This window comes from Crocodylus siamensis, chromosome 4 (assembly GCF_052110815.1).
Source record: "Crocodylus siamensis isolate JL-2025a chromosome 4, ASM5211081v1, whole genome shotgun sequence".
NCBI classification, from domain to species: domain Eukaryota; kingdom Metazoa; phylum Chordata; order Crocodylia; family Crocodylidae; genus Crocodylus; species Crocodylus siamensis.
Window position 1 is genome coordinate 94,906,740 of NC_143398.1, and position 16,655 is coordinate 94,923,394.

General features: G+C 42.3%; 1 protein-coding gene across 10 annotated transcripts in view; it reads right to left on the bottom strand.

Moving 5' to 3' along the window:
- TNRC6B (trinucleotide repeat containing adaptor 6B) overlaps positions 1–16,655 on the bottom strand; it is a 198,236-nt gene that overhangs the window by 35,747 nt on the left and 145,834 nt on the right. For 9 of the 10 annotated variants that reach the window (XM_090042986.1, XM_090042983.1, XM_090042978.1 and 6 more), the window contains 5 exons: positions 16,160–16,318; positions 11,163–11,231; positions 8,782–8,957; positions 7,429–7,503; positions 6,582–6,627 (listed from right to left, as the gene is read on the bottom strand). In XM_090042986.1, the coding sequence (XP_089899112.1) occupies positions 6,582–6,627; positions 7,429–7,503; positions 8,782–8,957; positions 11,163–11,231; positions 16,160–16,318 (525 nt within the window). The remainder of the gene's footprint in view (positions 1–6,581; positions 6,628–7,428; positions 7,504–8,781; positions 8,958–11,162; positions 11,232–16,159; positions 16,319–16,655) is intronic. The other variant, XM_090042977.1, reaches the window with a different exon arrangement.

A 16,655-nucleotide genomic window follows, 5' to 3' on the forward strand; every position in this document is an offset into this window, starting at 1 on the left:
AGCTGACTGGGGAGATTGTTTCAGTCTACTTTCTTATGGCAGGGATAGAGGTGAAACATCAGGTGGATCTTGCACTTCTCCTCAGATGCCTTCAAAACCATTCCTCATAAGGTACTAAACAACCTAACTACGCATCCTGGAAGAAACTGCTGAAATCAAGATGACCTGGCTAGGTTCACTTTTTTCTAACAGATCCCAAAAAGTGATGCTCAGCAGCTGCTCCTCTGCCCCAAGAGCTATAGTACAAAATTCTGCAAGACAATCTTGCCACCCCTCCACTTCCACATTTAAACTTGAATCACTTCATGTCAGAAACTACAGCGTTCCCAAAACAACTTATGAAAGTTCTCTGCTTTTGCTCATCACAGATAGTCCTATCCCTTCAGCTGTCTATGAGAAATTTTGTCCAGATCAAATGTTGCCATTATTTCACACTTAATCGAAAAATTGCGTTCACTGACCATATGACTGTCCAGAATTAGCAGTCATCAGTAATACATTTTCTATATTTATCCAGATAACTGAAAAGGCTCCCCCACTCCAACAATGACCAGGCTAAAAGTAGACCATGTATTTTCTTTAGTTCCAGTCTGGAATATTGTAGTTTTAGTTTAAATTAGATAAGAAATTCACATTTCGGTTGTCAGTGGTATCTTACACGATGAATTGACAAAAGATTGAGACAAGCAAAGCTTCCCCATTCAGTATATCACTCCTGTCTCAGTATCAGAGACAGATTTCTCACTTTGCAGTTACTGTAGTTCTTAAATATGTTTTTTTCTATCAATCTCTACGTGCATGTATGCTCTCACAGACATGGGGCAAACTCTTGGCTAATAACATGCATTTGGCCCTTGAATGTGGCTAACATGTTCTCAAGCCCCTCTCATAAAGACAGGGTGCCCTCAAACTAATCACTTCATTCCTTCACTGATACAAAATCCCTCAAGGCTAAATAATTTCACACAGTAGAGCACAGGTTATTAGGTCCACAAAGACACAGTACCTTGAAGCAGCAGAAATATTTTACAGTAAGTAACTGTTCATTCATTCTTTGGATGATTTGCCCAACAATCCTACCTCAAGTGTCTGCAAAACAGCTGACTAAGGTGTTAGGTGAAAGGAGTCCTCTTTAAAATAAGGACTCAAAGACTGAACCAATAAATTATGCACCAAATCTATAGGTTGATAATGAAGACTAGATTGTCAAGGTATATATGGAGCTCCCAGCAGCAGCTTTACAGATTTAAAGTGGAAGAGCTGCTTCTCAAAAGGGTTGAGTAATCTACCTAATCTCTAGCAGAATGCAGTTGGATACAAAATGATGGTCATCCATATTGAGCTCACAACAAATTTTTGATGCAACCTGAAACTTAATTTTGAGGAGTCAACCTTTGTTGAAACATCTTATCCTTTGGATTAACAAGATGCTACTAGCTTTCGCGATTTGCAGAGTGGTTTTGTCCTACTGAAATTATATAGCAAAGTCCAAATGGTAAAGAGTTTGGCTTCAGCAGATGATGAATCAGGTCTCAAAGCTCTTATATGGAGGGACCTACTTAATTCAAGGTCTGACAAAGGAATTGTCATGGGTTGGAAGCAGCATGAAGAGCCAATTTTGTGAGTATTTCCCAGTGGCTCCAGCCCTTGCCACTGGGGGGCAGTCACCCATCTTAGCTGCTGGCTGCCCTGTGTGTCACCCTGCCAGCTGGTGCCTTCCCCTCCTGAGAGGGCTGCAAGATGGCAAGAACCGCTGGCTTATTTTCATGATGTTTTCTTTTTTTAAGTTGATCTCTTGGACAACTGAGGATTTCATGGGTTCAGCAAAATCTGTGAAATCACAAATTAAGTAGGTCCCTACTTAATATGTGAATAAATTAAGAGAAAAATCCAAGTCTACCTTATAAAGAGATTTAGGAGGAGGTGAAAAGAATAACTGCCTTTATGACACTGAACTGCATGGCCTTCTGAAAGGCTTCAAGAACCCAGCAGCGTGTAGAAACTGCAGTTCATATGCTGAAAGAAAGGGAATTACCCAAAAGAGAGGACCATATATAGAACTGAAAGACTTGGTCTGTATCTCTTGACCATAGCATTAAACTTGCTGCTTCATTCCCATTTAAGAGATTACAGTAGAAAAGCAGCAGAACCCTTTTCTTCTGATGGGAGAGAGGTTAGAAGGTGTGTTAGATGCATAAATGACCCAAATAAACTTGTAAAAAACCTCGTGTGTATAGTGCATGTGTAATTAAAATAGGAGTCACATAGACAAGATGCTAGCAAGTGACATGTTAAAACAGAGGCCTATATCTGGTTCTGGACAGAAAATATCAAATGTCTTCCATTGGGTCTCAAGAGCAGGTCCGTATACAGAGCTTCACATCTCTTCAAAGCATCTCACAATTTCCTATGTACTGTTTTTTCTGGATTTGCTCTCAATGCCAGATCAAGAACAGTGGAAATGACCACACCTCATTTTCCTGAATCAAACCTTGGTAAGGGAAAGCACACCAGAAAGCCTGCATGGAGCTGCAGGGTTTCAGGTTGACAATAATACAGGTAAGTTAACGTTTCCACTTCCGTATAAGATACAAGGCAACTTACAGGTCTAATGGGTATCTCACTAACTCTCCAAGCTGAAGTTATTATAATAAATGACACCTTAACAGAGACATGGAACAGAAGAGCAGTTTAACAAACACTTAAACCAAGACACCATAAATATCATGGAAACAAGAGTACAAATCTCACAGCAGAATTCCACATATGAAAACCTTGTCTAGGACAAATAAACAAACTTGCTCTGTTGGAGCACCCACGACACAGCCTATCTACACCTATCTATTGCAATGAAGAGTCCAGTCTCCTTTCTTGCAACTACCGCAGCAAAATAAATCTTTCAACCAGCCTTTAGTGGCACACAGAACAAACCTTTCAGAAACTTTGTTACTGCAGACTGCATAGGATAAAAAGCTGTGATGGCAGCCAAACACAACCTGACAATACAAAAAAAGAGTAACAGATAGCTGAAGTTTAAAGAAAAGGCCCATTCCCGTCTGAAAAGCTTGAAAAGGAAATTCCTTCCAGTTAATTGGAACAAGACAATCTATAATCAAAGCCACCTGGCTCTCCAGTAGGGTCTTCTGAACTTCCCCTGAGCACCTGCTGCTGAATACCTAAGCTGTCCAGAAGTCAACTGGGTGATCTGAGAAACTTCTGACCAGGGTAGAAACATAAATTCTATGTTGACAGATCAAGTAGTCCAAAGAACAGAACTAGCAGAGGTCAACACCAGATACAGGACAGTGGCAACAGTTTTCAAGACCTCATTAGGGCTACTGATAGAATCTTGATTTATGACTAAATTCCCAAAAGACAAGTCAAAGTAACAGGTTCAGATAAGGCAGAGAACACCTGACCCCAGGCTAGGAAGAAAAGGAAAGTCCATCAGGAAAGTGAGTCCTACTCATACATGGAGCAGAACCAGAGAAAACAAAATAACTTTCAGCAGAAAGAGAACTAGTTGGGATTTAATCTTACTGGATCACCAGATCACTCTTTTTGACACAGCTGGTTAAATGAGCCCATTCTGTGGCAGCTGGTAAAACATAACACCATGGCATAGTCTATTTAAAGACTTGGACAAGTTTTGAATTGATCACAGTTACTCAAGTAGCTCTCACTTCCAGGACATTAATGCAAGTATCTTAAGTCTACCACCTGAAACAATTACCAATGAGGAAAGCATCTCCCTTAATGGGTCTATTTTTCATTTGCCTTCATTCAACTAGAATGTCCTCAGCCATGATACTTCATAGTGTCAAAATAGGAGCGATTCACACATGACTAACTGTGTACAGACTTCAGATGCAGACTGGTGCATCTGATGCCATCTCACTGCACTGGCAAGGAATCTATCCTCTAGCAAAAAGGTTCTGTAAGCTTGGGTCTTTACAAGGCTCCCATGCAATCCAGTTTTGTGCAGATATAAGAGAGAACTATTTGTTACACAAACCTTCAGAAATTGGAAAAATACATAACATTTTGTGAGAGATGAGGTATAGGCACAGAAAGAAACCCAGGCATCCAAGAAACAAGTTACTATAGCCCAACACTGGCACTGTAGAAATGCCAAAACATAGGCTACAGTATTTTCAGTAGATATCTCCATCCCTACTAACCAAGAGATATTTAAAAAAAAAAAAAAGAGACAGATGGACATTCACCTATGTCTTATTCCTATCAAGACCGTTTCCTCACATGTGCTGCTGTTAGTTTAATAAGCAAAGTCTGTATGTAGAAGGTGTTTCCAAGAAAAACCTGGGCATGTGCCAGCATCTTGGGGATGACTTACCAGGGCAGCAGCATCTCCCACACAAGGAAGTTCTATGGTCAATATCGTTTGATATCTGGCATCTGTAACCAGCAGGCTGGCCAAGGAATAAAGTTTATGCCCAAATAAAGCCAGGCATTGATTATCTTTGAGCAGTTACATTGATTCCTACGCCAGTGCCTTCTCACTAGTAAGGAGCAATATAAGTGGCATCAAAACTACTGTGAGCACCATGTCAAGGATGCTGAACACCTGACACTGGAATGACCTGACCCAGTGGCTCCAGAGATGCCATTTACTCTGTGCTCAGCATGGGCACTTTAAGGGGTTTCTGCTGGATCACTGGGATGAGATTAATCAACCTAGAAAGATCTAAGGACTTCAGTGCTGCTCCTGTGAGGTACAGAGTTGATAGAACCTGGTTCCTCAGCAACAGACTGTGACTCTAAATAGATCTAAGGACCTCAGCAACACATTCTGGACATAGTACCTCTTTACTAAACAATTCAGAGTTGATGGTGACTTGGATCCATCCAGAGAATCTTTTGCTCTGCATAGATCCAGTGACAACTACTTTGGCAAATGATTCTCCAAAGCCAACCTGTGCCAGCCACTAGATATGACTGGCTGGAGGATCCAGGAACCCTGCTGTCATTTATTTCAGATATAAAAGCATTATGATGGGCAGATCTCTACCTTCAATTCTGGGCTTGGATCTTCAGGCCCAGCATCCATTCACTGGGCCTGATGATCCTCTTTTGATAATAAGGGAATGAAATAGCTCTCCTGCTTCTGTAAGCTGGAGATGACATTCATGCTATATAGGCCAACACCTCTTGCACCCCAACCTCACCCCCAAATGCAGGGGGGGAAGAAAAGCAAACCACAAAGAGGAATGTTAAGGACACCGTACAAGATTCAAGCTTGTTCTGCCATCAACAGGTGGGATGACCTGAGCTATTGTCACCGTCTCACATGCCTTAGGAATCTTTCAGGAGGCGATATGCAGGCAAGTAAATAGCCCAAACGGAAGCTATGGTATAGCATAACCCACTTAAACTCCCTGTTGTTTGTGGTCAGGTTGTCCTGAAGACTCCAGAAGTTTGTGGTGTTGGCATCTCAGTCCCACAAGTGTTAATTATACAGTAGCTGTTTGGAGAAGAACAAAGGGCCCATGTACAATTTCAGTTTGGAAATTAGGAAAGCATCAGATGACAAAGCCAATCATCTACTGAAACAGTTTGCCTAAGAATAAAGTTAGGATGAATTCTGAGGCATTGATCAAATGAGATTACCCAACAGTCAAATCACAGGTTCAGACATACTGCAATTTTTGGGGTCAGGAAGGAATTTAACCCCATGGTCAGACTGGTATGGACTATGGGGGTTTTTGCTTCTGTTGCTAGGGGCATGGCCCTGTACCTGTGATTTCTTGCATGTATAATAACAACTTTTTACAGAAGCAGGATGTTGGCTGCTGTGGTCCCCTTGCTTTACCTGTGGCAGGTTAGGGTATTATGATTTGTGTTGCATCAGGGTTAACTGCTGTTTTACTAAGAGGTTACAGATTGTGGATTTGTACAAGACAGTTTGGACAGGGATGATCCTACCTTGGAGGCAGGTGGTTGGAACAGATGACTTATGGAGATCCTTCCAACCCTACTTCTCTGATTCTACGATCGTCTCCGAGATTGAACCAAATAATCCAAGGGGTCACCTTCATTTATCATTTGTAATGACACCTCTCGTATAGCATAACCCACTTAAGCTCCCTGTTGTTTGTGGTCAGGTTGTCCAGACTAAAGAATCTAGTCCTACTCAGGATTAGCTCTTCTTTTTCCCCCCTCACATCAACTCCAGGGAGCTGTGGTAATTGGGATATCCTAATGCCAAGAGCTAATAAATTCTCTCCTTTTCCACTTAGCTAAGACACATGACAAGGGGCACTTGTTTCCTCCAAACAGCAGTATCAAACACTACAATCTGAATAGGGTCTCCTGCTTTTGTTTTGGTTTTTGTGCAATGCCTTCATTTTATGTAGACCTCTTCCTCAGCCTTGTTTGTTTCCGCAATGGTTGCTTATCTGCACAAGCTAAGCAGCTGAATTCTGCTGCTGTCCTGCTTGTAAGAAAAGTGCTCAGAAATTATTATCCACACGTCTTCCAAGTTGACCATGTCATCCATGGAAACTTAGCCCGTGGTACTCAATCCCATTACACCGAATGTATTTTAATTAAGTTATACATACCTACAGACAACTCTATCTTACTGCCTGGAGTGTCCTCAGTTTGACTCTGAAAGAAGCAAAAAAAGGAAGAGATGCTGTACTGACACCCAGGCAAACCTGGAGAATATTACACAAAATGTCTTTCAAGGTTAAAGATAGATGAGAATAAAGCAACGGCATACCTGTGAGAGTGAAAAGTCATTTTCTAAATGAAACTAAAGAGTCCTGATGCAACCTTGAACACACCTTACCCCAACTGTGTTTGGTGGTAGGCTTATTAAACTGCAAAAGGAGATATGAACTCATGCCACAGAGAGAGATGGATGAACAGCTGCTCTGAGAAATTAACCTCTGTCCTCATGTTCCAGTGGTCAAAGGATCAAGTTCTGGGAATGACAGCCAAAATGATAGCTCATCCTCATGACCTGTCAAGTCATCAAATTTTGAAATGTGCTGCCAAGTTATTCTTCTGCTGGCAGTCTGGAACAGGGTGTTCCCATAACTCTGAGACATCCGTGGACTAGTGGACTGAATTTGAGACCAGGGGCCAAGAGCTTCTACCCCCAGTTCTGCCAATGGCATTTTGTGTGGTTTCAGGCTTATCACAGCACCTTCACATCCCAATTTCCTTAACTCTAAAATAAGAACTATATATACACCCCACATTTCTAAAATAGTTAGTGGAGTTTAAAGATTTAGCTACTATCACTAGTGGGAATGATACGATAGGAAAGGCTATGAAGCTAAAAAAAGGAGCATTTTGTAAAAAATCTGCTAGCAAATAACTAAATTTATAATTCTGCTTAATACAGAAAGTCTACTACTCCCAAGCAGAGCTGCTTAAGGCGTTAAAAAATAAGCTACTTACTAGCAATCCCATATTTGAAAACTGCTTGGATAAAGGGGTCATCCATGAATCACTATTTCCTCCTTTTAATGGGCACTGAAAAACAGAGACAGGTAATTAAATAGTTTCCCTATCACCCTTCCTCTACTTTCACACTTCCTTGATTCCACCCGACTTGCAGAAGCATCACCCGAAAACAATGTCATTGAAAACCACCTCTCAAACGCTACAATTATATATTAAGCTTTTATTCTGTTAGAGACTTGCCAGATACTATTAAAAACTGACTATAACTGTTCACTTTTGAGTATCAGGGTGGATGGAGATTTATTTATGCAATAGGTATAACACTCCTTCTGTTTTATTCTAGGACCAAAACAGATTTGAGCACAGCTATTTAGTTCCTTATTTGTTTAAACAGATGAATTCTTTGGTGTGTTTTATGTGGAAGTCCCCACTGTGCTTTCTCCCCTTTTAGCTCTTTCCTCTCAAATCAACACCATGCTGACTGGGCTTTCAATATGGCCTCAATGCTATTTGTAAATGACCACAAAACAAAACTGAAAGCCAAATCAGCAATACTAGAGTACAAAAACCAAGCTGAAAAGCAAAGCTAACAAGACTATTGTTTTGTGGTAAGAAGAATAAAACAGGGTCTGAAAAATGAGCAAGGAAAAAAACAGGACTGAAATTAATGGAAATCAATGGGTCCCAAAAAGCAACTCTCCCCAACCCTGGTACTACAGTAAAGACTGATCAAATGCTCCCAAGAGCTGTTGTGAGACATTCTTTTTAATCTGCATCTCTCAGCTCTTGGCCAAAAGGAAGTCCTTGTTTGCAGGTAGAAACACTACAGTAGAAACATTAACACATTCATTTCCTTGTGCAGCAGTTAGCTCAGCAGCCAAGTACAGTCACCCACTTCTGCTTTTTTGCACTGTTGTCATAAACTAGCAAAGATGGAATAAGTCCCAGCACAAAAGTAACAGTAAAGAAGAGTGTGTGGGATCAGAATGTTAATAGATTACGTAAAGGGAATCTGTGGCAGCCTAATTCAGAATGATGCATCAGCAAGAGAAAAGCAACAACTCTGGGACATTTACTGCTCAGCTTCATTAGGTAGTGGCTCTGCAGCCCACATGCCAGAAGAATTTGGCAACTACTATCAGAGTTACAAGACATAATAGCCGCATTATATTCAACAAGTCCAGAAACATAGCACTTCAGACACCACTGTAATGCAGCCACCTCTGTGATGGAATGACACAATACAATAGCTTGTTTTCCAAAAGGAAGTGCCCAATAGCCTGATTACATCTGGTTTCAGAGCACCTGGCAAGTATGAACATATCATTCAAGCATTAGGATTCTTACCTTAATTTGTGGTTTCTTTCCTGGCCCCCAGCTCGTTGAGTTGTGGGAGGAACTGCTTCCCTGAGAGCCTGGTGTGTTCCAGACCCCTCCCTCCTCCTCCTCTTCCCAGCTGGAATGCCGCGTTCCTGTTACTGGCCCATCATTCTCCCCCCAGCCATCTTGCATAGATTTAGAACCTTTAAAAAGAAGGAGAAGTTCAAAAGGGAGCCACCCCACAACCTGACTGACTGTAAGGGGGTGCTTGGTTCCCAAATTGTGCTGGTAGAGTTCAAAACAGTTCTTTTCTACATGCAGAAAAAACACCAATGAAAAAACAAAACCCAGCTTCCTGGCAGTAACTCAAGTTCTGTACTTTCAACTCATTTTATTTCAAAAGATATCAAATGCCATTACCTTAAAGTTACAGTACTCAAGAGACATTCTTGTCAAAAAAAGACCTAAGAACCCCATTTGAGTTTCTCCTCCTATATGACCTCTTTTACTTTCCAATTAGGAGAAAAAAATTCTAGAGTCATAAGTTAATAGGTGTGAGGGATTTAATCCATATACAAAACTTAATTTATATTAGTGCACAACATCTCATTTCAAAATTCTGAACTCTGTTAGACGGGAAAAAACCTAAATTAAAAAAATACCACATTTCTGTATCAAAATTGCTGACATCATGATTTTTAAGCATAGCTAATAAAAAACACTGCTTTGGAAAGCTCAAACTTAATTGCCAGAGACTGATCAAAAATGTGAAGGAAGGGAGGCTTGCCACACAAACAGCAAGATATTCTCCACATCATTTAGGGTTAGGTGTTGGGTTTTTTTTTTCCCTTGGGGTTTTTTTTCCAAACTAGGATCTAACAGAAATACTGAAAAACATTCTCTGAAATCTGTAAAAACTGAAAATCAGTTTCTGCTCAGATTAAGCCATAAACAAAATAATTGGGGAAAGAGTCCTTCCAAATAGCTTATGTTTTAGTATAAAATAATCTAATAATTGTATCCACAAAAAAAGAGAGTCAGCTTCTCGGTTCAGATGCAGAACTGTCCTGTCATATGGGAGCTGCCATTTAAATAAAGCACTGCACCACTACTACAATGCTGCAACTATTCCATTTTATAACACAAGAGAAGGAGCAGTTCCATCCCCTGCTGGCCTCAACTCCTATTCTTCAAGTGCCAGCTGGCTCACCACACTCATGACCACCCAACGGCACATTACAACTACAGCTTTTCCTATGGAGTTAAAGTATATCCCAAACCTTGATGCTGTTTGTCTACTAACTTCCCCCTTCCTGCTATAACCCCATCCACCATGCTGCTCCTCCAGGCCCTCCACAGACATCTTTGCAAAAGCAGATTTCCATCATCTTTTTCCTACCTAATTTATTTAGGGGCTTGGGAAAAGGGAGTTGGGAATAAATGGGTTTAATGCACACCCAGACAGCTGTCACTATACAGGAGCCCGTAAACTCAAAAGGGAAGATGCCCACAAGCAAGAATAGCTGCAATAATGAAAATACGTGCAAAGGACATAAGAGACAATAAACAGGGATTCTACAAATATGTCAAGAGCAAGAGGAAGACCAAAGAAACCACAGGTCCCTTACAGAATGCAGAATACAATCTAGTTATAGATGATGCAGAGAAGGCTGAAGTATTTAACATCTTTTTCATTTCATTTCAGTCTTCACAAATAGGGGCAGCTACCAGATAAGTGCAGCTGGCAGTAAAGAGAGGAAAAGAGTCAGGCAGCCTAGAGTAATTGCAGAATAGGTCAGGGGTTACAACCTGGACAGACTGGAGAAATAGTGTGCAATTAACTAGATGAAATTCAACAAGTACAAGTGCAAAGCCCTGCAACAGAGTTGGAATAATTTTACACACAGATAGGGGAATGACTGGCTAGGCTACAGTACTGCAGAGAAGGACCTAGGGGCTACAGTAGACTGTAAACTGAGTACAAATCAACAGTGTGCTCTCATTGTAAAAGGCCAACTGTGTACTAGGTTGCATTGACAGGAGTGTCACTAGCAAATCAAAGGAAGTGATTGCTTAGGTCTACTCAGCACTGGTAAGCCTCACCTCAAGTATTGTGTCCAGTTTTGGGCCCTACACCTCAAGAAGGAAAAGCCACCTTTTCTCTGTGGCTGCATTGGACAGGGCTATAAGTAATGGCCTCAAGCTGCTGCAGAAGAAATTTAGGTTGGAGACTAGAAAGAACTTACTGACTAGGAGGGTGGGTCAAGCAATGGAACAGACAACTAGAGAAGTTATGAAATTGCCATCCCTGGAAGTTTCAAGAGTAAGTTAGATAGATGCAGCAAAAGCTTTGTTATCCGACACCCATGGGGAATTGAGGGTGCCGGATTACAAAATATGTTGGTTACCTGAGAGGCCGCCTCTCCTGCTGCGTCCGGTGCGCCGCCGCCCCTCCTGCTGGGTCGCCGCCCCTCCTACTGTGAGGGACAGGGAGGGGGGCAGAAGAGAAAGGGGAAAAGAACAGTTATTGTGGGGGCTCAGCAGCACAGGCTGCTTTGCCCTGGGCCATGGGGGCTTGGCGAAACCGGAAGTGCCACAGTGGGCACTTCCGGTTTCGCTTTTACCTTACAAGCTGGCATGCCAGTTAATAGAGCATGCCGGCTTGTAAAGTGCCAGATAATGCGGCTTTTACTATACTTGGTTATGACGGTTTAGTCAGGGATGGTCCTGCCTTGAGCAGTGGCTGGACTACATGACCTTGTGAGGTGCCTTCCAGACCTACTTTTCCTACGTATTAGTCAATGACTAATGTAAATTGTTGCTGTAAGAACATTAACTTTTAAATTTATTAATATAGGTGTATCTGAATTCTTAGTAACAAAGTCTTGCCAAACTGCCATGGAGCTGGACTACATCAGCCACAAAACCTACTACCCAACATCTTTTTTTGTTACAGTACTGATCACATATGCAGGTTATACACAAAAATCCAAGTTAAAAGATTAAGGTTGCAAAGTCAAGTACTCAATAGTTCAGAAATCCTAGAAATAAGGTTCGCTGCATGACCTTAAGTTGGCATTCTTGCATTCATGTCTTACAATTCACTCTTAATTACATGATCATATACTGTTTCCTGTAGAACCCCACCTTATTCTATGCACAGGTCTGTGTAGTAAAGGAGACAGATATGTGTACCACCTGCTTTATTTTCTGGAGAAGTTGGAAGGTGTGTAGTGAATGAGGCAGGCAGCTGCAGGGGAAAGAGAAAGGATGACCTTGTGGTTAAGCAAGATGAAATAAATTCTCTCTTTGACTCTGCCCAGAGAGTTCCCAGATGACAGTGGGCAAGTCACTTTACCCAAACTTTTCACAGATGTCATTAATTGTGGGTTTCTGATCTTCTGGATGCCTGACTCAATGCCTTTAGTCTGTAATGGTCTGAACCTTACATATCGAAGTTGCATTGCAGTCCCTTAGGTTAGCCAACAGCAATCTCTTGCAAGTTCTCTTTGTGCACCAAACTAGTTCAGTGAAACTATGAAGAAGCTCATTCTTGGCAGCTGCTCCTCAGCTTTGGAACTCCCTCCAAACCTGGACATCTTCTAGAAATGTTGAAAGACTATTTTTTGGGCAGCCTTTTGCAGCGGGATTAGGTTTTGGAGTACTGCTTGGGGAACTAGTCTATTATTTTGTTTTAACATTTTCTCTCATTTTAGGACTCATCTTATTTTACTACAGCTACCCTCAGCCTTTTTTTGGGAAGGGCAGTGTAAAAATCAAATAAATAAATAAAAGAAAATAATTATTTTGTGCTTGTAGCTGCTACTGAAGTCAACAGAAACTGCACTTAGGTCCTATAAATGCTATGAAATGTTACGTATGATAAAGAAGAAAAAAATCAGGCCTCGGGTACCTCAATTTGGAATTTGAAAATTAGCTATATACTTTTTGTATTAATCTCTCTGTTTATGTTCACCATCTCCAACATGGGTTTAATACCCATCCATCTCACAGGAGTGTCAAGGAAAGCAATGAATACCACAGAAGAGGCAATGAGGAAAATTAACAATTATTTCTTCAGTGCAGGGTTTGAAAAGCAGACAGTAAATAAGATCTATGGCTATACACTTAGTAAGAAGAAAGCAAGATTATGTGGTTGTTAGGTAATCACTCTCCATTTTATGGATGGAATATAGCAGGTGGCCTGTGGAAAAAAGTCTATTATTAGATAATTAAAAACTATTATAATTGTACATGTAACCTTAATTCTAACATTTCATAACTTCTGAGTGTTTGACATTGCAACCTTAATAATGTGCTTTTAGGGTAAATGTGCACGCAACCTATGTAATTTCTGTATTTTTTCAAAAACTGTAAAACAAATTTCTGTAAAACATGAATTCCATCAGGTGGCATCATACTGATGTACATATGGTTTATCATCTAGGTTGCACAGACTACAGCAGGGTCTGCAATATTTTATGAAGGAGTCCAGCATAACACAGCCCAGCTCTGAGATGGATGGGGACTAGGGACCTGGCTACCTCAACTTCTTTCTGCCAAGCAGGTACAATGCAGCAGAGGGTGGGGTCCCCCTTCGCCAAAGCCCTGGGTGCCCAACTGTGGCACAGCATAGGCAGAGTCCCCTGCTGCCAAATGCTGAAGAAATGAAACCACAGCTCCACAAGCTGGATCTAAAGGCTCCACAGGCTGAATGTGGCCCGCGAGCTATAGTTTGCCAGCTCCTACACCACACAGTCCTTTGCCACAAACTAGAAATAGGTTCATAGCCCAAAAAGATTGGGCTGTGACCACAACAGGTTATTACTGCTTGCATTTACTTAGTTTAAGCCCATCCAGGTAACAATACGTGTAGCATGAGACCCTATTCTTAAGCACTAGGAACCAATTTTGAACCATGACCCCTAGTTTGGAAACTGCTAGACAATGCAGACCAGAATCAAAAGGAAACGGGACATTTCAGGAATGGTGAGACTCCTAAATCCTCAGCTCCATTCCCGAGCCTGGAATGGAGTATGATTTCCTGGGCTCTTACTCTCATTCACTTCTCAAGTAGAACATCTCTAGCCGTTTCAATCTGTCCTAATACTGTCACTATAACACACTGCAAGTAAGTTCCTGCTGCGCATAAGGTGACTACCCAGGACCGCAGCTGATAAACTGATGGGACAATGTCACTTGCAGACTTGAGTGGACACCCCATCCCCAACGAGAACCTGTTGTCTTCGTTCACAGCTGATGCCAGCGCCTGCCCTGTGCTGCTTCTGGTGCACAGTCCAGGAGCTGGTGTAAGTTGTGGGGATGTGGGGAAGGAGGGGAGGGAAGAGGGGAAGGGAGAGAGAAAGAGAGAGAGAGGCAGCCCTACCCATGATGAACAGCAGTGGCTAGTGTTGGGTGCCAGGAGTAGACATGTTTGCCGCTGCCAGGGCCCTTCTGGCCTGGAGCCCAACACCAGGGTCTCCCTATGGCTCCTCCCTACTGAGCCTGCCAGACAAGCAGCGGAACAGCCTGGAGGTAGCACTGGTGGTGGTGGCAGGAAGGAGCTGCACAGCAGCTTTGGCAGAGGCTCTAGGTGGCCACAGCAAGAAGGGCTGTGGAAGCAGCAAGCATGTCCCCTGCTAGGTCCCGCTTCTTCCTGGAGCCCAGTACTGGCCACCACCACTCATCGTGGGCAGAGCTCTCTCATCACCTCACCCCAATCATTCCACACCTACAGCACATTGCTACAGCTTACACCAGCTCCCAGCCTGAGCGCCAGAAGCAATGTGGGGTGGGTACCAGCATCACCTGTTGATGCAGCCAGCTGGTTCCCGCTGGGGATGGGGGCATCTGCCCAAGCTCCTCCTCGGGGTAGAATGGTGGCCTGGAGGTGTTGCTGGGTCCCCAGCTGAACTACCCCTGCTGAACCTGCTGCTAGCTCTCTGCCCACCCACCCACACAGGGAGATTTGGTGAGCTGCTGCAGGGGTGGGACAGGGGGCCTTCCTGACCCAGTCTGGAACAGCTCCCCAAAACTCCCTATGTGAACAGTGGGCTCAATTAACTGCCAACCCCTCTTCTAGATTCACAGATCTAACTACCCAGGTCTCCTGCTTTCACTCTCCTTGCCCTACCCAGTCCCAGTAAAAATCACATTCTATTCCACACCCAGTTACATTTCCAACCCATCTTGATTCTACCACCTACTTTCTGATTTCTCCCTTCTGTCACCCCAGGTTCTAGTGGCCTCCCCCCTGGCCACACTCCCACTCCTTATTTGCTCTTATTCTCTCTGGTTCTCATGCAATCTCATGATCCTCATCTCTCTGGCTCTTTATCCAACTAATCCCAGTTTTCCCTCTGTACATTAGACTACTTACCAGGCCTTTCTATGCCATTCATCTACTTCCTTCAACCCCACTAGTTCAAAATCTTTCTTTCATCTTTATTTTCACCTCCATCCCCTGCAACTAGCTTTTCAGCTCTTGCCACCTCCAATCTCAGTCTCAGACCCACCTATTCCTACCCTCTCCTGTGCTCTCACAGATTCACAGAGGAGGAGGCGGCTACCTATTAGAACAGAAAGATGAAAAATAAGGAGGAGTGTAAGGGGAGAAGAAGAGCACAGAATCAGACACTGGAACCAAAGGATTTACTATGGCACGTGCCTCTACAAGGGGCTGAATCCAAAAATCTTGACCAGAATTACAAACTTGGAGCAAAGTTTCAGAATACTTTTTTAGTCTTTTTTTTTTTTTTTGGGGGGGGGGGGCATTTAGATTTCCCTGTTTTAACAGAAAAAAAAAACAGAAAGAAACTGCATGAACCAGCCTTTGCTGGGAGAAATATTTTTTTTTTTGTAAACAAAACTGTACATATCAGTATCCTAATTTCAAAATGCTTTTTTTTCCCCCCTCACAAGCTCAGCAGGAGCTCATTTACTGATGATTCAAACATGATGAGTAAATGACTGAAAAGTTCAGCTTTCTTGGGCTGGGTGCAAAAAAGGCCTGAATAATTTTCTTAAGAGGTATAAGCAATTTTCATGCCTAACAGTTTCCTCAACATTAAGTACTTAGGTGTGTAGCCCGGGAGCAGCTGCTGAGAGAAAAAGCAACCAACTGCTCTTAGGTAGAGGTAGAACTATGTCATTACCATAAGTATCATAGCTGTATACAAAACTTTATAATAAACATAGTTCCCCTTTGCTTTTCATAGTTTCTAGTCACTACAAGTACTTTATTCAGACAGCCTTCATCAGTATCTTAAAGAACATTCAGTGTTCCTTCTAGTTCTCACTGAGAAAAGATGACACTACATACACCTGGCTCACCCATACCCAAAAGTCAGATATTACAAAGCCATAGAATCATGAAAGAAATAGCTTGTGTGTGGCCTATACTCACTAGGTTTCATGGCATTCGGGGTGTTGGAGGGTGCATTCCCCCAGCCTGTAGTCGATGCTCCTGTATCATCCACTTCACCCCACCCGGGACTAGTTTCATTTGGCTCACCCCAGGCGGACGTACCATTATCTGGAGCAGGTGGTGTGCTTTTGCTCCAGACTGCACAAAGGAGAAAGAGTTTTCATTACAGAACAGTTATGAAATGAATTGCCCATTGCTATTCAGCTCAAAATAATGAACAGTGTACTATTTCTGCCTTTAGATAGAGCTGACTATCTGGTGTAGCTCAAGCTATCAAAAAGTGCACTAGAACTTCTCCACACTACAGTCAGTGCAGGCATTTAATTCCATTTAGGAATGAACAGAAGAGGACATTCAATAGCAGTGCTACAGAGAAACAATATTACCACTGATTCAGATGAGGAATTAATTCATTAAACAACTCTTCCCCTGACAAGTTGTTAGTATCTAAGGTTTAATAGTCTGAAAAACCAGG